This window comes from Mus pahari, chromosome 12, assembly GCF_900095145.1.
Source record: "Mus pahari chromosome 12, PAHARI_EIJ_v1.1, whole genome shotgun sequence".
Lineage (NCBI taxonomy): Eukaryota > Metazoa > Chordata > Mammalia > Rodentia > Muridae > Mus > Mus pahari.
This window is the reverse complement of record NC_034601.1, coordinates 23,579,219-23,606,599: the sequence shown is the minus strand read 5'-3', so window position 1 is coordinate 23,606,599 and position 27,381 is coordinate 23,579,219. Positions and strand designations below refer to the sequence as shown.

General features: G+C 41.9%; 1 protein-coding gene across 4 annotated transcripts in view; it reads left to right on the top strand.

Moving 5' to 3' along the window:
• Positions 1 to 27,381, top strand: part of Fgf12 (fibroblast growth factor 12) — a 559,190-nt gene that overhangs the window by 287,966 nt on the left and 243,843 nt on the right. Inside the window, exon 1 of one of the 4 annotated variants that reach the window (XM_021209131.2) lies at positions 7,517 to 9,377. The exons of the other annotated variants lie outside the window; for them this stretch is intronic. Within the exon in view, the coding sequence (XP_021064790.1) occupies positions 9,179 to 9,377 (199 nt within the window). The 5' untranslated portion in view covers positions 7,517 to 9,178. Of the gene's footprint in view, positions 1 to 7,516; positions 9,378 to 27,381 lie in introns of those variants that run through there. 4 annotated transcript variants of the gene reach the window in all.

The window sequence follows — 27,381 nt, the reverse complement described above, 5'->3', positions numbered from 1 at the left end:
TACAGAGTGAGTTCCAGGACAGCTAGGGCTATACAGAGAAATCCTGTCTCGAACCCCCCCCCCCAAAAAAAAAGTTTCTGATTAATTCTCCTTTAAAAGCCAACTATTACTATTTCCTTACTTCTGCCCTTTTTAGGAAGGGGAGGAGATGGGACTGCCAAAAAGAGAAAAGAAGCACACTTTTCCAGTGCTATAGTGGTTTACATACTCCACCCAATGGGAAATAATTGTCTTGTTTACTTGTAATGAAGTCTCCAGTCTTTGATAATGGACGGCAGTGTATATGCACCCTATAAAATGGATTGATGGTCATGTGAGATCTCCACTAGGTGAATCAACAAACTGAAAGATTAATATCTTATTCAAAATCTTGCGAAAACATTGATGATTCTTTAAATACTAGACGAATATGAAATACTCTTTCACCATTATCTTAGGCCTACTCCTTCCCCCACACATACACACCACCCATGCTTTCTGAACATCCCGGCATGACGTGCGTCGTTCTATCTGTTCATCCTCCATCATGCCACCATCTTTTGGCTTGATCTTTTGAGTTTTCCCAAGCATCCAGTTGTTGAAACCAGTGTTCTTCTGATGTCATTTTAAACATGCTGGGTTAGCAAGGAAAGTGGGCGCATGGGCGAACATTTCTGTATTAAACAGACAGGTGAGCGAGGGGCTAAGAACTCTGCTAGATGCTTTTTCGTTTTCTCTCTTCTAGACTCAGTGAACATTTCCTTCTTTGCTTCTGCCACATTATGAAGGAAGCTCTCCAAATATTTTTAATTTTTATGATGAATAATGTTGCTTGGTTGAACAGGCTGACTTAGTGCTGGCTAGAAGAGACTGCATCTCGTCCACCCCTGCTCATTTGTTAACTCGGGCTTTTATTCACACATTTTCTGATTTCAAAGTTAAATGCTTCCGCTTCAATATATCTCTTCAAGTGTTGAAAGTTCCACATAATAGTCATTTCATAAGAGAATAAACTTAGGCTCGATCAACTAAACTAGCTTTATTTGAAGATTAATTATTTACTCTAATGACATGCTTATTTTAACTTACATTTTATTTTTAGAGTTTTCAAAACCTAGACCCAAGAATGGTTTTATCAATCATTTTATCCAAATTGTCATTAGATCCCCGGACATGTTTTTCTAAACCATTTGTATATTAAAGTTATATAAAATAGAATCTTATTCTGTATCAAGCATAATGTGTGAAAGAGTAGCAGGATTTTTTCTGTAACTGTTTGCTATTTTTACAGTGCCCAGTGCTGTGTGCAACACAGAGGGCAAAAATATGATTTTAATATGATCTTTTGTAGTATGTTTCGAGGGTTAGTCATGTTTTTTCAGCCAGATACATTCCCTGGAAATTTGGGAACTAAAATTAGAAATGAGAGCAACCAGGAATGGCCTGTGGAGAGAACATCTCAGAAAGGATGGGTGTCAGTATAAATATTAGAGTTGTCAAACCATTTTAAGGTCACTTTAATAGCATTGAAACCGCCAAAACTGGTTCATCATTTTACCTGCTATCTCTGTTCCACTGCCTTATTATCTATTCCCAATGCCTATGGACATGGGTGTACGCATGTTCACCAATGTATATGTGTGTCTGAAGGAAGGAGGGAGGGAGGGAGAGACAGAGACATAGAAAAACAGAGACCCAGAGAGACAGAGACAGAGACAGAAATAGAACTGAAAAAAGACAAGCCTGGATATGAAGATTGTTAAAGCAGAAATCTGAGGTCAGATACATTCCCAGGCTACCAAATTTTAAGATCCATCAAATCAAGGCAGACAATTCTCTAAGGTATGTGGATGAAACAAAATAATCCATTTGGGAATATGGAGGCAACCTTGAGTGTCTTTCTTTTTACAAAGAATGAATATGTCACACTTCTCTTTGGGATGACTTGCGTATCTATTGGACTTTATAAGACACATGAGGGGATGGATAAATTTTAATGTATTAGTACCAGGGAGTGAACATAAGGCCTAAAGTACAGAGCATGTGCTCTTATACTGAGCTACAAACAAAGCTGTTGGATGAATTAATGCCTTTATCCAGGGGTTTGGTGAATATTTGCTTTGCCAGAACCCTATCCTGAGCCTTACCAGCTAACAGGGGCCTTCCCTTCTGTAGGGATCACCAGCACTGGTGCTGTGTGGCCTTCACTTCACAGTGAAGACATGCATGTATGTGCCCGAGTAGTGAGCAGTATTTAGGAACAAGAATGAAGGAAATGGAAAATTCATAATCAAGACTGGCAAAAACAAACCACCACTTTAGCTTTGCAACCCAGAGGATTTTAGGATGTAACGGCCACAGAAGGACAGGGAGTTAGGGTTTTTGCATCCATTCTGTCCACCATAACTTCAAAGTTATTCCTAAGACTGTAGTAGAGTCCAGGGCATGCAAATACAGTAGGTGCTCTTCCTGTTTTCCTGTGTGCGGTCTCAGTGAGAGCAATGTAGACATTAAGGTCAGCAGGCCAGAGTGTGATTCCTAGATTTTCACTGTGTGAGACTGAGAAGTCACTGGACTAAGTGCCCACTTACAAAATGAGAGTATGATTACCTCCCTAACTCCAGCAAGAAGCTTCTTCAGTCGTAGTGGGAGAATACATGGAAGAACTGTGTTTAATACTTCATAAAAAGGGTAGCTAGGCGTGCTGGCGCACACCTTCAATCCCAGCACTCCGGAGGCAGAGGCTGGTGGATCTCTGTGTGTGAGCCCAGTCTGGTCTACAGAATGAGTTCCAGGACAACCAGGGCTACACAAAGAAATCTTGTCTCAGAAAAACAATAACAAAAACAAACAAAACAAAAAGGAAGTAAAGAAGAAAGAACTATACGGGTAACAGAAGTAGGAATTTCATGATCATTATTAATGACATTCTATTTTTATTAGTGTACAATATCAAAATTAGGGTTAAAGAGAACCTTTGAAAATAAACAAATTTGTTTTCTACAAACTCTTAGCTGTGTATCCTAAGTTAAGAGCTCGACCTTTCTGTGTCCAATTTTTCCATTATGACCAGCCCACCTCAGAGGATTGTCAAGTGTCCATAGCTGTGATGTATTTAGGGGTGTTCAAGAAACTTACCACTAATATTCATAATTAAAAGAGGCATGCTTTGGAACTTGAACATCTCTCTTTTAAAGCAGCAAAGACATTACTTTCTCTGTCCTGAACAGAAGTGAAATATATCCTTTTCTTATTTTGAGAAATGTCTAAAAGAGACACATACAAAGAATAATTCCACTGTTGAATTGTTGAATTAAGATCCAAGAATGAACTTGCCATAGGAAAAAACTCACAAGTTATTAGAAAGTACTTACTTATATTGCTTTGGCCAGCTTACTTTAATTGACCATCTGACAGAGTGAAGGGACTTTAAGTACAGGGACTGTACAAGACAAATACTTGGAGACAAGCTTTGCTACCCAGCAAGCCTCTTATGGTTAAGACCAGCTAGTCCACATTCCTGAACTTCGAGTCAAAGGGCTGGTCTCCTAGAAGGATGGTGGATGTGCAGAGGTGGGCCTCGGTGCTTCCAACAGACAAAGACACTGGCTATGTTTTACGGATGAACACTATCTCTGTCATTGCAAGGTTAATCACTCACTCCATGTAGATTTCCAGTCTCCATTAAATACTTTATGTCTGGGAGTGAGTGATGATGTGTGCGGATCACATAGTATCATTTCTTGTTCTGAAAGTTCTGTATTTTATAGCAGGATCTTGATTCAAATGGACATCTAAAGGGTAATTTCTCTCTCTCTCTCTCTCTCTCTCTCTCTCTCTCTCTCTCTCTCTCTCTCTCTCTCTCTCTCTCTCTCTCTCTCTCTCTCTCTCACACACACACACACACACACACACACACACACACACACACACACACCCTGCACATTACTGTCACAGTCTGCGGTATTCTGTGACCTTGGTTAAATACTTCAAGTGTTGATCTCATCTAACTGTGCTGCAGCTTCAGTTCCAATAAGTTGATTAGTTCATCCCCCCATCTTACTTCAAATGCATGATTAAGAGCCCAAAATGTACATGGTGGCATGGACTTGAAGCTAGTTGAGGGTAAGGAGATTGTAAACGTGGATAGAAAGATGGTTCTCCACCCCTTGGATGGTCATGACCCTTTGGAGGGGTTAACATACCCCTTCACAGGGGTCACATATCACATATCACATATCCTACATACCAGACATTTACATTATGATTCATAACAGTAGCAAAATTACAGCTATGAAGTAGCAACAGGAAGAAATTTATGGTTGGGGTGGTCATCACAACATGAGGCTTGTATCCAAGCCTTAGGAAGGCTGAAGACCACAGGTATACAGTTCCCCTTAGTTACTGACACTGGATCCTGAATAGCAGGTGCACTCAACAGAGTGTTTAAAATGGACATGTGAGGTAATTCTAGTTTGATTTGGGAGTTGGAAGATCTGGCCTGTGAGCAAGCCAAAGACAATTAAATCTGCATTTTTTTAAATTTTAAAATATGCAGATGACTAATACTGTCTATATTTTGTTTGACTGGAGGTAAGAGATATAAATATAGCTATATAAGAATCCTTCTGATGTGTATTTGGCAACTTACTCCAAACTAAAACTTTTCCTACTCATGTCTTCAAAATTGGAAAGGGACATTCTTCCTTTATCCCAAGAAAGACAGCAGAAAAATCAAGATTTGTGTAGGTCTGCGATATCACAACCATTAGCAGAGTGCTTTATCTTCCCGTCCACAGATGAGAGCGATTGAATATATCCTGAGAATCACTGGGGGAAGATTTTAATTCAGTGAACCAGATAGGAAAGCTTTGAATTAATTCATGAAAACCCAATTTACATCTCTCTTCTGAGTTTAACCTCCATGAACCTAGGACCTAGATGTTTTTTTCCCCCTCCAGATTTCTGTATATCTTTATTTCTGTTGAGGAAGTGGAGGATATGGTAGTGCTGAGGAAACAGTTAAGGACCAGATAGCTAAAATGTATCAACAGTAGCAGAAACACAAGGTGAAAAGAGTCTTTGTCTTTTCCTGGAAACTCAAATATCCCGTTCTAATAGAGACTAAGCCAATGTGTATCTGGGAAGCCTGGTGTTGATTAGTCCTTAGAGCCTAAGTTGATAACGATGTTTCAAGATGCCTTTTGAATAGAAAGAGCTAGGTTTCATCTCTTCTTAGTCTTCTTCCACAAGTTGTCTTTGCTTCTACACGTGTCCCCTCCTCTGTGTGCACCTTGACTTCCCACAGCCTATATAAGTAAAGCTTTGGGAAGACAAGCCTCTTCAGAGTCCTGTTTGAAGGGAGAGGGAGTGTAATCTAGAGGAATGTCATCAACTTTGAGCGTCTTGCTCTATTCTTCAGTATTATCTGTACGTAGTACGTGTATACCGTAAATGCCCGTATTTTGAGACCAAGAGGAGTTTTTAAAAATTTCGATGTATGTGCCTCAGTCATAGAGATTTCTGCTTCAGATTCTCAGAGATTCTCGTAGGGAATCCACATTTTTAGAGCAAGCATCTCAGGTGAATCCTGCACATTCAAACACCTCCATCCACCCTTCCTTCCACTCATTTTGCGTTTTACTGTTGTCAAAATGCTTACGTACATATGTTCTGTTCTGGGCTATAGATGGGAACAATTATCTTCATTGTGAGGATGAAAGAGACCAAGTTCAGTTGATTTCCCTAGGTCCTCATTATAAATTGTCCTCTTTTTCACTCCTCTTGAGATTCCCCTTAGATGATCTTTTGTGTGTATGTGTATGTCTGTGTTTGGGTGTTGGTTTGCAAAAGACAGCACCCCCCCCCCAAGAACCTCCAAGCCAGCCAGTACTATCTGTGCCTGCCTTGCTGAAAAATGAGACAAGTCTTCCTGTAGCCAAGGAAGGAAAATAATTTTATTTGTGGAAATTGAACACTTCCCTAATTGACTGTGTTGCCAATTGATTTCAAGCAATCCCTTTTGTCTTGTCAGATGTACTCTGGAGTGTGCATCCCGTTCGTCTGTCTTGATCTGTGTGGTTCAAATTCCAGGAATGAATCTGTCATCCCTGTCCAGGCAAACTGAGCAGCTGCAAGGCCTGTGCTCTCCCCATTGGCCATTGAGAGCCTCTTCCCCTCAACTGTCTGTCACATCAGCCCCTGTCTGCCAGTCTTTGACAATAGTCAGTTACACCATACACTTGATCTTGGGCAATGTTGGCTTGTTAGACACACACTTCTGTCGTTCTCCTTGCCCAGTAAATCTCAAGTAGGCCTGCAAATTTGTACTCACATTTAGACCTGCATTCCTGGGGCCCCCTTGAGTCTGGCCCCATTTTTAGCAGTCTGCAGGATGGTTTCTTCCCCAACATCTTAGGAAATTCCTAGTATATACCTGTCTCTGTTTGGAAATCACAGGATGAAGAGAGAGTGGTACTATTTGAAGTCTAGTTGAAGAGAAAAAGCCAACATGACTAAAGGCCACTTCCAGATCATAGCTTGAACCAAGGGGAAATATAGGTTTTCAGAGTCTCTAATGCTGTGTTTCCTGGGACAACTCCTGTTTCTCTATCAGGAGCATGGCAGGCATTTCTGAAGACAAGAATGTGCTCCAATGCTGTAGTTCACTGTCCTTGCTTGCAACACTGTAACCCCATCTCTATTCACTCTCAAGGCAGGTTGCCCAAGAGACCTTTCTAGGCATAGAGTCTCCTTTTTAGCTTTCCGGACAGTAATAAGAAATCTAGGTCCCAAAGAGATGGAAACACACTTTTCTGTTCCAAAACGTGATGGCAGTGTGTGTGTGTGTGTGTGTGTGTGTGTGTGTGTGTGTGTGTGTGTGTGCAGTATGGGAGACAGGGAGGTCATTGCTACTTTATCCAGTGTGCACTTCCTTCCTGGAGAATGCTACATGCTTCTTTCTGGTCACTGGCGAGGGCAGATTGCACCTCTGCTCCCTGCACCATCCTCTTCTCTGCTCACCCAGGGTTCTACAACAAGCCAGTGGATGTGTGTGTTTCTCTTGGGGGTGGGGGGTGGGGTGGGAAGGGACTGGACACAGCAGACCCAGGCTGCAGTTCCTTCACTCTGCCTCTGAGAATTTCTCATCCAAACCTCAATCACGTAGGATTGCGTAGAGAGGAGAAAAGGGGAGAGACAGAAGACAGAGAGGGGGGAGAAGGGTGTCGGGGGGAGGAAGGAGAGAGTCTGGGAGCAGTGGGCAAGAGAAAAGGGAGCAGGACCTAAGCGCCGCTCTTTCCAGCTCTCCACAAGCCCAGCCCCCAATTCAGTCCCACCAGGAAAGCTTCCCAGCTCCCTAAGAGCCAGAGTAACTCCAGCCGCTGCTTGATCCCTGTCCCACTCGCCTTCTCAGAGGCTGCTGTCGCCTTTGCCTGGAGTTTCCTGCGGAGCTAGCGCTTTGGGGGAGACAGCCGGCGGCGGCGCCCGGGAGCTTCTGCCCATGAATGGGACTCCGCCCTGAGCGCCCCCTCCCGGTCTAGGGGAGGCGGCGGGGGGCGCCCGGCGATCCCGCGGCTCCCCGCCGGCGCAGCAAGTTGGGCGAGTTGGTGGCCGCCGGCACCTGCCTCCTGTCCCCGGCCCCAGAGTCCGCTCCCGGCCCGGGGAGTCCAGGTGGCACGCGCGGCTACCTCCCGCCGTCTCCCAGGGCGGCCTAGGGAACCTGCCTGCGCCGGGGCGCCAGACCATGGTGGGCAGCTGCGACCCAGAGCCGCAGCCGCCGCGAGCCGACGTCGCCCTCCACCAGCCCCCGCCCCACCCGAGCGGACGCGCGGGGGCTCGCAGCGCGCGGTCACTTCCTTCCACGGCCGGGATGGGCGGCGCGGGACCGAGCGAGCGGCCCAGCGGCGGCCGGGTAACCCCTATCTGAGCTGCGGCCGGGAGCTGCCGACCGCCGGGGCATGCGAGCCTGGGGTCGCGGAGGCGCGGCGATGACCTGATCCCAAGCCCGCCAGGGCGCCCGTCCCTAGCTGCCCAGCTCGCTCGGAGCCTGTGCGGAGACCGGCTTGGTGCGGCGGCTTGGGCGCACGGTGGCAGGGAGCTCCGGTGAAAGGCGTGTGGGCGCCGAGCTGGGGAGGACACCTTCGGCAGCTTTGCCTTTGGAGGGGCTTCTGTAAACTACTGAGTCATTCCAGATTTAGGATTTCCTAAATAATCACCAACTGTGCCCGTCTCGTGCCGGAACGCAGGCAGTGAGAGCGGGAGCGCCCGCTCTCGGGACCCCGCGGATCCCCGGGGTGCTTGGCCCTCGAGGATCTCCCTCCCTCCCGCTGTCCCTCCCCCTCCCTCGTCTCCCGCTCTCTTTGCAGTGCTGCTGGAGGAGAGGCGCGCTCACCGCAGCTGGAAACAGCTGCACACCCCCCCTCCCGCCCCGTGCCCCTACCCCGAGTCTGGTTAACCGCTCCCACTTCTCGCCTCTTGGAATTCTAGAAGTGGGGGTGCCGGCCCCCGGAGAACCGCAGCCGGTGCGATGCATTTCGTAGACCTCACCCAGCTGGGACGGACCTCCTAATCTTCAGAACCGCGGGCCACAGGGAGTTAAATTGCTGCCTTCCTCTTCTCTGTCGCGGTTGGTGGTTCGTTTTCTAAAGGAACGTTTTATTCACTTTTTACTATATATATTTTTAAGCTGGGGGCTCGCTTCTAGCCTCGGTCCAGACTCTGCCTTGTAAACGGGTTTCTATGTATATATGTGTAGGTATACTTTGGACACCTTACAACGCTTGCGCCTCTCCAACCGGGGCACGGCTTGTTATTTTGGACATCTTTTCCCCCTTTCCACTTGGTACCCTGAACGCAGTGTGACCAAACTCCCCACTGCCCTTTGGACGTGGATCGCTTTGGGGTGCAAGTTTGGGGTGCAAACGTCTACTTCGCAAGAAGGCCTGGGACCGCCCCGCCCCCGCCGCCAGTGGTTGGGGAAGTTTACATCCGGATTTTCACACGTTTTGTTGCCACTGCCCAGACTCTGACTAACCTTGTGGGCTCCAGGTTTTCGATACTGCAACCTCCTCAAATATTAGCACTGCCTCCCCGCGCCTGTCCTATTCCTCCAGGCCCCCGAGGTCCTGCCCTCATCCCGGCGGAGCAGGAACCCGAGGGCGCAGTGGAGCCCGGGGCCTCGGGCCCGCGCTGAGCAGCTATGGCTGCGGCGATAGCCAGCTCCTTGATCCGGCAGAAGCGGCAGGCGAGGGAGTCCAACAGCGACCGGGTGTCGGCCTCCAAGCGCCGCTCCAGCCCCAGCAAAGACGGGCGCTCCCTGTGTGAGAGGCACGTCCTCGGGGTGTTCAGCAAAGTGCGCTTCTGCAGCGGCCGCAAGAGGCCAGTGAGGCGGAGACCAGGTTAGTAGCAGTCAAATCAGTGGGCTCCCCAGAGGCTGACGCCCCCATCCTTTCTTCAAAGCTTCTGGGAATTGCTCATGGAAGGGAATCAGGATTCCTTTCTTCCATGCTGGCCCACCTTCTTTCAACAACCCTGTGTCAGTTAATAGCTTGTCCCATATTCGGGAAAACACTTTCTGCTTTCATCCACCGACAGTCTGACTAGTATGAGGGTCACTTGTACAGGTGTATCTGGGTTCCTTTATCTGGTAAAGCCCTGGGGGGCAGTGACTAGTTCCTTCGATTTTTTGTTCGTTCATTCATCCATTCATTCATGTGCCACCCATTGTTCCACCCATCCCTCCAACTACCTACAGAGTAATCATACTATCTACGGAGAATATGAAAATAAATAAAGGTCTCTATACTCCTCATAACCACCTAAGACAGATGATTATGAATTATAATAGATACCAGATGAACTTAATATTATTTGATTTGCTCTGCCTCCAACAAGCACGTGGGGTTGTTTTGCTTTTTTTTTTTTTTGCCTTTTAATACATCTCAATTTCCCAACTTTCCATGTTCTCACATTCATCCACTTCTACATAGAACCCCTTTCTTATTCTTCCAACCAGTTGCTAGTCACCATCGGCCTCTTATAAAGTTTACTGTCCACTTACTGTTCTCTGCCTTTGAGCTTTTGAGATACTAAGTCGATACCATGGTATCTGCAGCTTGGCCCCAGGGAGTGTCAGGAAAACTTGATTTATTGGACATTTCTTTGTCACAACCTTTTCTGAAACTGATTCTGCTTCCGCAGCAGCCTTGGGTTCAAATGGTTCATCATAGGTCGTTATTTACTGAAGGAACCTGAGTGCCTTCAGTGTCAAGGTGACAAGTTCCCATGCTAAGCTGGGACACTGTGACACTTTGAAAAACAAAAGCAGATCACCAGAACCCTTGCTTTTCTCAAGTCCTTGATCCTTTGGGTGTGGCTGGGAGTCGCTGGCAATCTGAGACCTCCTCAGTCCTGCTAGCTGAAGTAAAGATGGGCTGAAGAAGGAGCCTCTCCTGGCATGAGTTGACTACCTTAAGCCTGTCAGCAACTCCAGCTCTGCTGTTCTCTTTGAGTTCCACACACTCAAGTGTGTAGGTTAGATTCAAGTGGGACTCAGAGTAAGTTACGATTTTGAGAGTAAGCCTTGGGAGGAAAAGACACTTCGCTTTATTTTTCCTTAACTTTCCGTGGTGACATTTGTCACATTAGTCACCCCCTTGGTGGCTCATTTTCATAGTCTCTGATGGCTGTGAAGCTGCAGACTCCAGAAGTAAACAAAACTGATGTTGATCTGGATTCAGAAGCTGTTGAAGTCTTTCCTTTTCCCACCCAGTTAATAATGCCTTTACGTCTGGTAAAGTGGAGCTCAAAGCTAAGGAAGAATTATCTCAGCATACTGACTATTCTTTTTAAAGGGCAATATGAATCCTTCATTCGGTTGAATGGGATCCTTTGGGACCTTGCTCTTAGGGCTTATGTAGTCTGCAAGGGACTCCAAGACCCCAAACCCCAAGTGACTCGCATACTCAGTCCCTGGAGTAGTTGTTACACTGTGTTTAGGATAGAAATGTGGTATTTATGGGTGATCCTACTTAGCCTTCTCAGATAACAAGACAGCAAAAGTATGAAGTTGGTCTGGTCCTAACTCTGAATGGATGAGATAAACTCCTATGTTTGTGGAAGTTTACATGACTTCATTTTTGCTCGGGAAGGAGGAATGGTGTGTTGTTTCCTGAGGCCATTTCCTTAGTGTCTCATTAGATAACAGGGGATTCTCTGGGTTTATTGTTTCCTTTGGTGATTATTTAATATGCGTCTCTTGTTCACACACTCAATGCTCATCTTCAGGATCCTAAATGGTCACTTCCTTTAGCTAAAGTGTCACATGATGACCAGACAGAAAGACAGTAGGAGTTGCTAAGGCATTCCTAGTACAAGGACACCAAGAGTGGATAAATATATGGAAAGGCTTCAGTCTGTTCCAACGCTTACTTAGTTTTGAAGAACAGGGGTGGAAAAGCTTTTAGGGAAGACAATAGTTGTGCTAGTAATGTTACTAAAAAAGCCAAATAATTAATCTGTTGGTTTTATATCAGCAAACATGATTCACATAGCATGACATGAGGCTATTTATAGAGAGATGGCACCTTCCACATTTCAATTCCACAGAGGATTCTTTAGCGGATTAAGGGGAAGTTGCTCAACATGAACAGAGGTGATCCGTTTCCTGTTTTGTAACTACTTTGATTCTCACAGTCACCTAATAGTTGAGTTATTTTTCAAAAACCATCTGTGCTCCAAGCCATAGCCTTTGAGACTGCAAACTGAGCCAGAAATGGGAACAGGTTGAAGGGGAATAACTTGCCACAGTAAGGGATTTCCTCCCTGAGACACACAACTCCAGGGATCAGACTTTCTAGGAGAGTTTTGCTGAAGCAGTGAGTGTAAACTAGCTATGGAATGGGAAAGGCCTTGGTGGTGGTTCTGATTTCAGGGCAGACACAAGGAGAATCTCTCAGTCTCTTTTCTTAGCTCACTAGGTTCTCGAGCCTCATAAACACACCACAAATCTCAGAATACTCACACTATAAAAATTCTGCTTTCAAAAGCACAGTAACACAAAATGAATGCAAGGGAACTGGCCAGGAAGCAGGACATCACAGGGCCGTAGAGCACACCTGTGCTTCGAGTGAGCCGTCTCTCCATCACAACTGTGCTGGTGTACTCTGGGATTGCACAGCAGAACCTTGATTTGAAGAGATGAGAAACAAGGACTACAGACAGCATGTGGCTTATCTGTGATATTACACAACTGAAGGATGACAAAATTGGGACTGGAAGTAGATTCACCCCACCCCTTGGCTTGCTCTATTTGCAGTATGACATAGAAAAAAAGGAGCAGGGGAGGTGGGTGTCTGCTGTCAACTGATGGAAATAGTTGTGTATTTTTCAATTGTTAGAGATTGGTAGTACTGGCGGGTTTATCCATCTTATGTTACAATTAGAAAGCTTAATGTAGAAGGGGTTACTCTTACTAAATCTCTGAAACTATCATAAACCTATTGCCAGCTTGCATCTCGGAAGTAGAAGTGATAGTGAAATCCTGTAACTAGCCCAGGTCCTGTTACCATCTTAGTCACTGTGTGGGTTGCACTGTTTTTTGAAAATGAAATGTTGGAGACCCTAAACTCACATGCTGCCTGAAGCTATTGAACCATGAAAAAGCCTTTAGAACATTTCTGCTCTCTTACTTACTAATAGAGAAGTGTGATGGTCATTATCTGAGGCATTCCTTTTGTGGGATGAGCCAAACTTGCTGCCGTGCTTACTTAAATGGAGGGAGGATTCCATTTACCGCACTCTGGCATTTAGTCCACCCGTATACATGCGTTATTATGCCCAACCTTCGTTTTGTTGTCAGTCTCAAATATTTCACCTGTGACTCCATAGCCACTGAGAGTAGTCCCCCCACTGGGAAGAGAAGGGTACTGGGAGAATTGCTGACAGGGATTTGCTGTCAGAGTGGACAAGGTGTCCGGGAGTCGTCTAGGGTCAGCCTCATTTGGCAGATGGCAGACTCTCTGTAGTGTTCAGAGGAACTAGAGAGGCCTAAAATCTGTGTGATTTAAGTCAAATCTGTGCATTTTGCTGTTGCTAATTCGTCTTTGTGTAATTTAGTCCCTTCCCTTAAGCTATTAAACAAAACCACCAATGAGGAAAATTCCCTCATCTAAGGTACATGGAAAGGTTTCCCTAATTAAAGCGCCCTGCCTTCTCCACCGTCTCCCTTTTTAAAAATGATGTAGTGTGATTCCATCTATAATAAAATAAATCAAAGAAGCGATTGTAATTTTACCAAGTTTTGTTGATTCTCTTTCTCATTTTTTTCTGAGCCTTTGTTTCTCCCATAAAATTATAGCTGTTTATAATATTTCAGTGTTCTTCCAGCTCCCTTTGGCAGATGTTTAAAATAGTATGTAACAGCATACTCATTCAACATGTTACTATCAAACTTGCCAAAATGCCTAAAAATATCCTTTCATGTGAAGGAAGAAAGCGTCACACACACAAAAAAAATCGTCTTTAAGAAGAAATATGTACCCAAAGGTGGAAGAATGCTTATTTTGGGGTCTACAGAAGGGAAAGTATATGTTTACAAATTGAAGAACTTCTGGTCTGACATTTGAGGTTTTACATTTATAGCAAATACCTTTAGTGCATTCTTTCTTTCACATGACTTATGTCTGAAATACAAAATCAGTTTAATCAGATGATATTTAACTTGATGTTTGTTTAAAAAAAAAAAAACATATCACTACCCAGTCACAAACTACAGTGAGACAAATTTTTGGTTTAGCAAACATCTTACAGTTTAAAGTGATGTTTGGTGCTTTTCTAAATCCCACTTCTCTATGGCCCAGAAATCTCACCAGCAATTGATACCCCAAGTGTAAGGACATTGTAAAAGAGTAGCTTCTGTGATCTCTTGATTTCTTTCATCCCACAGAGATCTCATCAAGCCCTAACACAGGATTAAGCCTTTAAAGTTTTAATGAAGTTGATATTCTCAAACAGAATTAGGAAAAACAATTTGCAGGAAATGAAGCAGTCTCTGTAGTTGAGAAAGCACTAGGAATATTTTTAGATCTTTAGAAACAAGGGTTTTGTCTCATAAATCTGGAGTTTAAGAAATACTCTTAGGCTTGATAGCACAGTGCTATATTGTTCTATTCCTGGTGATCGTGTCTTTGTTGCATTTATATTTCTGTGCCATGTGAATCATAATCGATTGCTCTTCCCTTTTCTTCCAAGGCTTCATATTAAGGGGTTACTTTTGCTATTGGTTTGTCCCTTTGGGATTATTACAGACTTTACCCCCACCCCCCACCCCAGCACAGTCTTCTTAGAATGGAGACTATTCTTACTTTTGTCTTTAGCTAATGGCTTACCCCAAGATCTATGGAACTTTTTTTTTTTCCAAAAGAAATACCATGTCCACAGGGCTCAGCTTCCAAAGCCATCTCCCAAGAGCCTGTGAGAAGCCGGGCCTTTGCGGTCAAATGCCTTTAAAATAACCAGATATAATACATTTTTGTTCCGTTTTGTTGAGACAGGGTCTTACTATGTAGTTCTGGCTATCCTCAAATTCACATACATCTTCCTGCCTCTGCCTTCCTAGTGCTGGAATTAAAGTCATGTGCCATGGTGCCTAACACTATAGTAAACACTCTAATAGTAACTTGCATGACTTTGAGATAGCGTTATTCTAATCTTTTTAGCACTCCACTGAGCGATTCCTCCATTGTAGAAAACAGAACACTCCATTGAATGTCCTAGAGAGACGGGTTCTAGCTACTGTCGTCAGAAAATGACTAAGTCATCAGTCGGCCGGATTGCTTTTTATCTGCTACCCCACTGGGTTACGAGGCTCCGTTTCAAAATAACTTAATTGTTTCAAAGTTGGACAAATTACTGTGGGGAGAACCTCAGTAAGAGATCAAGGAGAGTAGAGTGTGATTGTGTGTCTTCTTTGCTCCGTGCCCCGTGTGTGATCTAAAGTCCCCAAGGAAGATGGGTGAAGTGGAAAAGCTAATGGGGATCTTCTGGGCTGAGGAGGCATCCCAAGGCTGTCTTGCTGTAGGGCAGGCTCCTGGCTGGGATTCCCTTTGCATGTCAGGAGCCTCGGGAGACATCAACTCATGCCCTTGGGGGCAACAGAGGATCCTCGGGGAGACTCAGGGCCCAGTGGGCAGACCTTCTTGAGTGTAAACATAAACACTTGCTTCAAAAGTTTGTCAGATGTTTTCCACAGTCATGTGGTATAGTTAATGCAGATTTCAGCAGAGACCTGCAGGATTATTTACTTAGCCTTACTTCTCAATTGTCATTGAGGTTACCATTTAACAGACAGCACAACCATTAAACAACATGATTTGTGGAGTGAAACCTCAATATGAATTCTGGACAAGTTATTCTTAAGACCCTTAAGTACGCTTGCTTATTAATCCCCTTGAGTCTCATTTTTACCAACTGTAAAATGGAGACATTCTCTCTAGTATTTAGTCATGTCATACCTGCTTCCAGGAGTTCTAAAAGACGAGACAAATAGAAAGGGGCAGAAGACTGAGAACATTCAAGGCAGAGCAGAGCAACTGCCTTAGTTCCTTGGGAGAACTGAAGAGGATGAGAGCAGTGAGATTCCATGAGATGAGCTAGTCTGCAAGACCCTGGCTCTACAGGGCCCTGCAAACCCAGCAAAGACTGTGATTTGCACTTTAGTGGGGCACTCTGGTCTTGGAGAAGAGAATGGACACAAGAGATCTTGAATGGAAGTCATTGAGTAGGAAGGCCGTGAGGACTTGAGCCTAGGCCAGCAGTTATCAGAAAGTGCTAATAGAGGATTTCTGGGGGTGTCTTGAAAAACTTCCCTGTCCACAAAGGCAAATATTTGCACACACACACACACCCGGCTGCATGTTTTGATTGTGTCCTGAATGTTTTCATGGTTTTCTCAAGGGACGACTTGATAAGTATTCAATCATATGATGCTCTACTGCTACAACCATGTGTTGCAGTAAGGCCAGCATATCTTGATATGCTTTCAACTGCAATATTATACACCAAGAAACTGAGCTCAACAGAGGTTTGAGAATTAAGCTACCTCTGTTAGTGTGATTTCCAATGTGCTTACAAGTTACACTTTTCACTAACAATTTAAAATATATAGTTACATAAGTGAGTTTGACCTAACCTCATTTGTCTATATATGGTCAAACAACATTAAAAAAGGTGCTCTTTGTGATGGATACTTATTTGTCTGCTACTTGTGATTAATCAGTGGATTTATATGTATTTATATGTCCCCTAGACTCCTAACTTCTGGCCATAGGTACATTAATGCCTCTTAGTTGAAGTTCAAGTATGTATAGTTCTTTGGTTTCTTGAAAGTATTTATTTATTTATTTTAAATGGATGTGGGTGGCCTGAGTGTGTGTGTGTGTGTGTGTGTGTGTGTGTGTGTGTGTGTGTGTGTGTGTGAAGTGTACCACATGTGTGCTAGAGCCCATGGAGGTCAGGAGAGGACTTAAATCCTTTGGAACTGGAATATGTGGGTGATTGTAAGCCACCATGTGGGTGCTTGGGACTGAGCTCTGGCCTTTCATAAGAGTAGAACCTGCTCTCTTATCCACTGAGCCTTCTCTCCAGCCTGCTCAGGGAAGAATGAGTTCCCACTTCCCACATTGTAAGACCCTGCAAGTCAGTGCCTCCAACTTTGTAATACTAGTTAGAGTCTTGGTTTGGATTTAGATTTGTTTTTCATAATCTGGAGTTAATTCTGCTCTGGAAGTGCTGGAAATCAACCTTGGTTTTCTTCTTTGAAAGCAAGAAGCAAAGCTAAAGATCTGTTTGCCTGGAAAGGCATTAACTCTAGTTCTTTTCTCCACAGGAGAAAAATCACTCGTGACTGGAACTGTAAACCATGAGTCTTTTTCTTGCTTAATAGGAAGGACAGAAGCTATTTTGCTAGGGCACTGTTTTGTACCCACCTTGTATTAATTACCTGTGATTTCCTAGCAGAGATAACTTTGTCTAAAATATCAGTCTTTATTTGTTCTGATTTCAACTGGGGCCCATTCTGTCTCATTGAGGGTTTGGAATGAAATTAAGTGCTATAGTGTCTGCTGTGTTTTATAAGCTAAGGTCAAATGAGATTGAAATGAAGCACAGAAAAGATTCACTAGAGAAATCCTAGGATCTCATATAAGTTGTTATAAAGAGGGAAAAAATAGATGAAAATAGCCAGAAAAAGTTTTTACTTTTAATGTGTTTGTCACTTAAGTATTGCATTTTAATTCAGGGAATCCAGATGGTGAACCAGATAATCTTACAGTGGCCTCATATCAGAATCTATTTACCAAATAGATGATCGAGAAATAAAATTTAAGTACTCAAACTCAGGTCCCTGTACAAATTGCCTGGTGAGAACAAAAGTTGATTCTATTTGAGAGAAAATATCCCTAGCTGTTCCACATGCATAGTATCCATTCAGTGATGTTATATTCTTAAAAAGAACACAAAAAGTCACCCTAGGGAGCTGGGAGAAAGTTTTTCTATGCCCAAATAACAATGAAAACTGTTAAGAGGTAAAGAGAGCCTCTACTTCTAAGGAAATTCAAGTCTCCTATGGACAGAAATAGAACTGTTGTCATGTTTTGTTGTTCAAGAGGACTGAGCTGGGTCGTTGCCATCAAAGTGCAGTGGTGAAGAAGCAGAAAATGGCATGAGTGTGATCATTCCGAATCCTCAAATTCTAGGTAAGGGAACTGTGTTGATAGCCCCGTTGTCATAGGGCGTTTCTCGGAGAGGTTCTTCTACTCTAGACTACTTCAGAGTAGAAGGATTTTCAATTGTTCACCTCCTGGCCTCCCCTGTCCTTTCTTGGAAGGTCCTGGGCCATTATATTTTGTAGCATTTGCTCAGATAAGGAGTTGTCAGGCATGCGTATCCACATCTGCCTCCACATCCTACAGCTTGCAGCTGGCTTCTCTTGATATACCCATGGGCTGATGGGTATATCCTTGAGGTCTGGAGATCAGCAAATGCTCCATTATTGGATTCCATGCAGGTATCTGAAATTCTGATAGAAAAGTCTTTTTTGGAAATGGCAGTTTAGTTAGAACATTTGCCCGAGGCTATGATGCATCCATCATATTCTTGAGGATGCCTAAGACTTGGGGTGTCTACTTAGCCAGGTATAGGATTTAAAGAATTTTGTGCCTTTAAATTGTAAAACACTGGAAATTATTGCAGTGAACACAGTCATCTTATTAGAGAGGCATGAGTAAATTAGCAAACACAAAAGAGAAATGGTGAAGAAAGAATTTAAACTCACCCAAATTCTATCCCTCCTTGCAATACCACAAATATCTCTGGCACCATTGCTTAGTGCTGGTAATGAAATATATGTACTTGTTAGAGAGAACTGTTCTTGAAGAGTGATAATCAGGTTACTAGCAAGACACTTGCTGAGTTTCCTTGTGCCATGTATTTGGGAATAGTAATATAGAACTAACCAGAAAGTCTTTTTAACAAGGAAATATATGATTAAGATTCATTAACTCTTGCTGGATGTGAATTCCTGTATGCTGTCTACTTTCATTGTGTTCTTTTAGAAAGCTTCTTCTTGAATACTTATAGTTTTAAAAATAATTCTTTAATAGAATCTGTCCTTTAAAAATACATGCCTAGCTGATCATACAGCTTTATCGATGTGCATTATCAAGTCGTTCTCCATCTTTGCCATGAACCTCTTTAGCCAACAGAATCTGTTTCAGTCCTTCAGTTTATAGCTGTTTGTTACCTCTGGGGGTGGGTGGGGTGGGGTACAGTTAACCTCTGTATCCATCTTTGATTTATCCAGACACCTTTCTCTTGCTTTTATCCACCCTGCTGTAGCACTGCCATTATTCTGAGCTCAGCTTAACTCCCATCTCTCTGCCACATCTTCTGAGTTCCTCCCAGGTGGAATGACTCACTTCCTGCCAAGGCTTTGTACCTGTCTCATTTGGAGATCATTCTGCCTTATGTTGTAATTATTGGCTAAGTAATAGCCTCTGCCTCTGGAGTGGGGGTTCCTGGATGGTCAGAATTCTATCAAATCAAACTTTCTTAGAGGGTGGTCAGAAATACCTTTTCCAAACAAAAGTAACTCTATCAATGACTCATCTGCTCATAGAATCCGTACTAGTTAAATTTTAAGGATTTTTTTCATAAACAGGAAAATTATGGGAAAGAAAGAAAATAACCATTTTAGCCTAATATTAATTTTTCTCCATTTAATATTAAAATAGCAAAATATCATTGATGTAGCTAATAAATAATGCTTGGAGCCCCATGTCTACCCTTTTGTTTCAACTTAACCCCTGTGACTACTAATCTTATTTATACTTCACAAGTTTCTGTAATACACTTCCTTTTTATCAAGAGTAACTACTTCAGGAGAAGGCAGTGTTTATGGGGTTACAGAAGGAACATCTTTACACTGTTTATGTGTTTGACCCAGGAACTGAGGGACTACTAATGGAGTTTAGAAAAAGGCCCATCTTAATTTTGTCTGTCTTTGGGTTCTTAATGTTGGGTTAATGAAGAATAGCCTTTGTTATTGATTTCAAATTTAGTCATGTCTGGTCCTTACATTTACATTTGAGACTAGTAAGTCATTTTGGTGTTAAATACTCCTGAGGAAAAACATTCACTCTGTTCTCACTTCACTGGGTGAAACTGTAAGTGGTGGGGGAATAAAAAATTGATTAGTTCCAATTAAATAGCTGTCTGTCAATGCCTCATTCCCTCATTGGCTTTCTTCCTAACTGGTCTGTTCTCTTGAAAGCTGTTACTATACCACAATCTTCTGTATTTATTTCATTGCCTGTGAAGATGTGAATGAAAGATTTCAGTTCTGTTTTAAGTCACAGCAGTGAGAATGAGCCCTGTTGACCTCGTCCTTTGCCTTCCGTAGTTCTGTATTTTGGGTTAGAATGAAGGGGATTGTGAGATTCAGCTTTATCATCCTTGATGTATATTTCCGCTGTTAATGCCTTTTTGTTGTTGTTGTTTTTTTGTTTTGTTTTGTTTTGGTTTGGTTTGGTTTTTTGAGACAGGGTTCCTCTCTATAATCCTGGCTGTCCTGGAACTCACTTTGTAGACCAGGCTGGCCTCAAACTCAGAAATCCACCTGTCTCTGCCTCCCAAGTGCTGGGATTAAAGGTGTGTGCCACCACCACCTGGCTTGTTAATGCCTTTTTAGTTTACTTTTCTGTTGGTGTGATAAAATTCTGACCCAAACCAATTTTAGCAGGGGAAGGTTTACTTCAGTTAACATTCTGTAGCTCATCACCAATGGAAGCTACTGCAGGAACCTGGAGGTAGGAACTGAAGCAGAAACTAGGAAGGAATTCATGCTTGCTCACTGGTCCCTAGTTTCTGCTCAGTTAGCTTTATTATAAAGCTCAGTACCCACTGCATAGGGATGGTACCACTCACAGTGGGGCCTTCCTATAGCAATTAACAATCAGAAAAATGCCTCAAATATATCACCACAGAATAACGTGATCAAGGGAATCCCCCATTTGAAACTCTACGAGATAACTCTGAGCTGTGTCTAGCTGAAGCTAATTCTCTAGCTGAGAATTCTCATAGATTCTAAGATATCTTTATATTAGCTCTAAGAAAATATTTTTACAATAGATTTGACATAAAGTTTTGTGGGAGGTTCTATGCATATTAAGTGGAATACCAAAATTTAGCAAATATATTGTTTGCTTACCTATATTTTTTTCTTAGCCACATTAATATAATTTATCATGTAGTGGGTACATTTTGAAAATTTTCTTTTGTGATTCACACACTCAGTGCTCACCTTGAGGATACTAAATGGACAGATAGACTTGCTTGGATCTCAAAGCTGGAATGTTAAGAAAGGAAGCAGTTTTTGATTTTCTGGTAAATACATTAATTTACTTACTAGTGGAAGTTCAATGAGATGTTAAGAGTAAAGCAGACATGACTGGAACCACGAATACAATGAAGTAAAAGAATTTCTGAATAATGTTACATTTCTTTAAAAAATGCTTATTTATTTTTTGTGTGTCTGTTGCGGGGAGCTCAGGTACCCAGTGTACCGAGGTCAGTCACAACTCTTATGAGTCAGGCATTTTTGCCTTCCATCATGGGGTTTCTGGAGATTGGCTCAGGTAATGAAGCATGGTGTTAAGTACCCTGCACGCTGAACTACTCTCACCCATTCAAGGAATGTTGTATTTAAGGCAAATTTAAATTAGACATTGGAAATATGGCAAGGTACAAGATCCCATACAGAATGGAAGGGTAGTGGAGATAAAACTCATTCCTTAATTATCAAGGCTCAAGATTTCTCAGGCCTCTGAATCTCCTCTTAGGCACATTTCTCACCACAGGCTAAGGGAAGAAAGATCATTTAATTACTCTATATCAAGCCTGGCATCCTCTGAGTTTCATCACACTGTCTAGTTTTTTAGACAGTTGGCAAAAAATTAATTGTGCCTTTCTATGTGAGGATTTGGAAATGAAGGTTTTAATTAAAATAAGGCTTGCAGTGATATTTAGTTTCTGAGTTCACTACCCTCTTCCGGCTGTTCCTGGAAGCATTGCTGGTTACTGGTCTTTGAACTTTTTCTTCCCTTCTTCTGAGACACTGACCATGATGCTACATTTCCAAAACACAAGTTTAGCCTACTTTCTGAACTTGAAGTCTAGCATAAATCTACTTTAACCGTTCCTTGAGAAGGGCTCTTCTTGTTTTGGAAGGGACTTTCATGATATTATGTGATAGAGCCTGCTTCATTGTATGAATCAAATATAAGGAATATTTAGGAAAATAACTTACATGACTCTCATGTAAATACTAGAGTGAATGGAAGACTTGGTTTGTGTCATTGGGTGGTTGATTGGGTGACTGTCTAATGAGATCATGGAACTCATCAATGGACCATGGCTATTATTTTAGTTTGTAATAAAACACAACCCATAGCATATTACTTGACAAGTAGATGTCATGGAAAATGTATTTGATGAATAAATAATCTTGAAAAGGACACAGAACTAATAAAACTAGACAAGTCCTAGTAGCCCCGGAGAAGATACTCAACAGTGCTCTGCAGCGTCTTCAACCCTGCTTTGAGAAATTTGAGTTAAACTTTTTTCATCAAGTCTTTCCCACACATAGATGCAATTCAAAGCAAGTCTGTTTGCCATTAATGTGACTATAATCTTAGGGATATGGCTGACTTTAAAGGATTTCTGAGTACCTCCAAATTTGCACCTCTGTGATTCAAATTTGTACCTTGTTTCACTTACTTAAACTCTCAGTTACTTGACAAATATCTACTGTTTCTAATCTACCAGGTACTGAAGAATTAATCAATGGAGAAACATGAGTTTTGTGTGTGTGTGTGTGTGTGTGTGTGTGTGTGTGTGTGTCTATGTGTGTGTATGTATGTGTGTGTATTATTTCTTAAGGAAACTGTGAGTTATAACACCACCGATATCATCTGTGACACAACATTCTATTTGGATAGTTAGGAGTCCGGAATCTTATTTTGGCCGAAGGGCAACTAAAGCATATGTTTGCATGTTTTCAACTCTGTTGATCCTTAACTACTACTATCGATGCAAACTGGTTTTCTTGGGGACTTCTTAAGTGTAAGGGGAAAAATAGAAAAATGTGCTGTTTGTTTTTATTTTATGTATAATAGTTCTGGCTTCAAACTCAAAAAATTCTTTAATATTTTAAAAATTAAAATGTAATTATTCCACAATTTATACCTTCTATTTCCTCCCTCCGACCCTTCCCAGGTATGTACCCTCTTCCTCTCTATCAATGTCAATGTTATTATCTCAATTTTTTAAATTATTGCACATACACACACATAAATACAAATACACCCATATATATTCATCTCAGTCTATATTACCAGTTTGTATCTTTAAGGGCTGGGAAGCAACAAGTATGAAGTCTCATGAACATGGTTGCCTAAACACAGCCTGAACAGAGACAACATGAATAGACATGCTAACATGGAAGGTGAGGGTCTCATGGGACCTCAACCCTAGACAAATAACTACAGACAACCAGGGAATGGTCATGGTGTAAGAAATAGTTTTCCTCATAGGAAAGCACCCTGCCCCCCCTCACCAATTGGTTGTCCAAAATTTAATGTGTATATAAGGCATTCAATATTGGCACCATTCCACATTACCCTCAAGAATATCCCCAGACTATTTAAGACTCACTGAAATCCAATCTGGAATTTAAAATGGTTCATGGGCAACACTGAATGTCAAGGATTTAGTATCATAAAACAACAATCATGATGTACCCCAGAACTCTCTGTCCTTATTTTGTATTTTATGGCCTTCAATCTAACTCTTATTTCCTATACTGTGGGGCTCTGTCCCTGTATAAAGGGAGTTTAAAGACAGACAGACAGACAAACACACACACACACACACACACACACACACACATACATATACACACACACAGAGAGAGAGAGAGAGAGAGAGAGAGAGAGAGAGAGAGAGAAAATAGTTGCATATTTTATTCTTCTTTTTCTAGTCTGAGAATTAGGATACCTAGCTTAAATTTGGACATAAGCTATTTGAGGTTGAAGTGTATTGAAGTTGTATTGACATTGATTAACTACCAGTACACAAAGTTCCCACCTTAACAAAATCATTATGAAGGGTACTCTTTGGCACCAAATATGGTAATCCGTGGTTGGTCCAACAACTCCAAAATATCTTCAGTTGGGATCAGCATTTAAAATTTGTATGATGCCTTCAGGAGATCACTCTATTCCTCCATACAGTAATGTTTGGTTAGCTGTCTTTGCAACTGCCGTTTATAATGTGGTTTGAGAAGAGAACTTTATAATTTCACAGTAGGGATTTTATTATTTTTTAATGTTAGCCAAACTCTTTGGATTTTCATAAGAGGTTTTTGCAGGCATTCTAAATTAGGTCTCCAGTTGGTCTAGACCTCATCTGAATTGATTCCGGCACTTTCACAGGTAGAATTCACAGCGTGGGAGCTATGTGCTTGAAGGCCTTGCCGTGTTTAGTTTTTTTTTTAAAAGAGTTCTCAGCATAGCGTTGTTCACAATTGTACTTTTCAGTCGGCAAATTAATGTAATGCAAAGATTCACATTCTGCTAATTCCCAAATGGTAGCTTTGTCTTCCTTGGGGTCCTTTAAGCCCCTATTCACAACTCAGACCTACTTCCCAAGGGAGTTAGTTCCTCAGCTTCTCTAAGATATTTTGAGAATCATTTACTAGATCTCTTGTGCCTATTTATTTAAGTTTCTTACTTCTCAGAGATTTTGAGCTCCTTGACAGTGGTCCGTGAAACCTTGGGTTGTCTTCGTGAATATTAATATTTGTTGAATATATTTCCTGATTTTATGTGTACCTTTTTTTTCTCTTTTATCTGCTATTGTTTCTCTTGACATTAGCTCACTTGTTTCTTGTCTACTTCTGATTAATGTCAATGTCTGAGCTTCTCAGACAAATTTGACTATTCCTCATATTACTTTCTACAGTTTTCCCATTAGCCACTCAGACACAGCTTGCCTCAGAAATCGTAATCTTCCTCCAGGTCCCAGTCGCCTTAGTGTTTTCAGTTATCTGTTTAAATGATTGACACTAGCAAACTTGTCGTTTTCAGTCACTAAACTCTTTTGTCTGACAAGTTGGGAATCGCGCTTTTCCAGATCCATCTGTCTTCCTTCATCACACTCATGTTTATGGGTCTTGCTCTTCAACCTCTTACTCTTTCATTCATTCACCAGGTACTAAGGACTTTCTAGAAGCTACAGTAGATGGCGAGGTGATTCAAGTACAGTTGATATACCATGGTTGACAACCTTGGATCATATTATAAACATGTTTTTAATACTTTTTGAGAATTACATACCAGAGTTCTGTGTTTACAGAATTTCTACCCAATACTTTTTCTTACTCAAATTCTTCCGTTTCCTGACTTCCTTTTAAATTCATGCCCTCCTCCTAATTGAGATTATATATGTATCTAATATATATATCATCTGTATAGCTATACCATCTATGTCTTCTAAATATCTATCTATCTATCTATCTATCTATCTATCTATCTATCTATCTATCTATCTATCTATCTACCTACCTACCTATCATCTATCTACATACCTATCTACCTATCTGTCTATAAATTCACATAAACATCCACATATCTAAACACATGCATACAACCTGCTGGGACCCCTTTGTGTTACTCCTATGTATATATGTTTAGGGAGGACCTGGGTTTGGATAACCTATAAGGGAGCTTATTTCTTGAGAAGATTGACTTTCTTTATCTTAGTAGCCTGTAGCTCTTGACTTATGTTAGATCTCCTCTATCCAGGGTGGAATGTCAATTCATGTCAGCTATCACTGTACTGGTCCCTATTAGATGACCATATCCCTAAGTTTACATATGCACATCTCTCAGTCATATATAGAAGATACTGGCTCAGAGCAGAAATCCTTGCTCTCTGACTCTTGCAGTGGTTCTGCCCACCCTTCTGTGATGTTTCCTGAGGCTTAGGTATCACGTTACACCATAGCCATCTTGTAGATGTATCAACTAGGGAGGGGCACTTCTATGGTCATTTGCTCTCTGTAGTTTGACCATTTGTGGATTTTATTTATTTATTTATTTATTTATTTATTTATTTATTTATTTATTTGAGGGATGAGAGCTAAACTTACCTGTGAATATATGGATGTGTATTTTGTAGGGTTCACAAGCCCCCAGGCAGGAATAACTGGATAGCTTTACAGTTCTAGGCATGAATTCTCTCCTATTAAGAAACCCAAAATGCTGAAACTACTAGAAGAAACCATATGCAGTACCTTACAAAACATAGGTGTAGGGAAGGGGTTCCCGAGTAGGACTCCAGTTCCTGAAGATGTCAGGTCAGTAGTTGACACATGGGACCTCATAAAACTAAAAAGCTTCTATACCACATAGGAAGCAAAGTGGGAGAATCTTTGCCAGATATAAAAAGGATACAGGATTAATACATAGAATAGACTAAGAATTTGAAAAACAAGAGTAAAAAAAAAATAAATGAAAATGGGTTGTGAATCTGAACAGAGAGTTCTCAAAGGAAAAGATTAAGATGCCTAGGAAATATCTTTAAAAGTGCTCAATAGCTTTAGCAATTAGGGAAATGCCAACTCAAACTTCTTTGAGTTTTCGTCATATCCAAGTCAGCATTGCTAAGATCAAGAATGCAGATGACAGCAAATGTTCGAGAATTTGAGGGGGAATGGAACCCTTATTCACTATTTGTGGGTCTGCAAGCTGGTGCAGCCACTATGGAAATCAATGTGGAGAATTTTCAAAATCTAAAATTCAGTGCTATCATATGACCCACTTATCTTGAATTCTCACTTGCCTTGTCATAGTTTAGGGGCTTGTTATGACTTAGAGAATTATGAAATCCCCTATTCGGTCTAGCTTCTCTCTTAATTATCTGATCATTATTTTAAATAAAAACCTATTCAATATCACATTACTCTCCTATAAATATGGTGGCAAAGAAGCCTGGCTCTTTACCATGGCTTTAGATTGCTTGAGCGTTTGTTTCACCCAATCTCTTTGCCTTTTCTCTTGTGTATTTAACCACAGCTCCTACACTGCTGGTGTGACATTTGGGCCATGCCAGAGAAGGTAAGAATTTTAATACAGCAGCAAATATGGGCGGTAGATACATGAGCAACTAAACAAGCCATAAAGAAACCCTGCGGCTGCATACCCTAGAATCCCTCCAAACTCAGAAATACATAACACATAAAAGGGCTTTTCCTCGGCTCCCCCTTTTGATATTTCCCACTGATTTTCAGTCAAAGCAGCTGCTTCCGATGTGGTCTAATTTAGGAAAATTGAACTTGGTAGATTGGAGCGCTTTTCATAAATGCGTACGGCAGAAGCTCTGAGTCAGCCTTCGACTAGTTCTGCCTTGAGATACCTGGATGATTGCGGGGCCTTTCTTCATTTAGAGTTAAGTGTCTAAATTTCAAAAGGAGAAGTTCAGAACATGATATTTAAATAAAAGAAATTCTTTTGACAGCCCAGTTACTGTCGGTGATGGGCTTAATCAGAAATAATATTATCTTACAATTTGTTCCTGGGTTGAATCTTGAGCATCATCTAGTCTAATTGTTCCTTGCAGCTGACACCTCTGGTTTAGAAACTTATTTTCTTTATTTACATTTCAAATGCTATCCCAAAAGTTCCCTATACCCCTCCCCCGCCCCTGCTCCCCTACCCACCCACTCCCACTACTTGGCCCTGGCCTTCCCCTGTGCTGGGTCATATAAAGTTTGAAAGACCAAGGGGC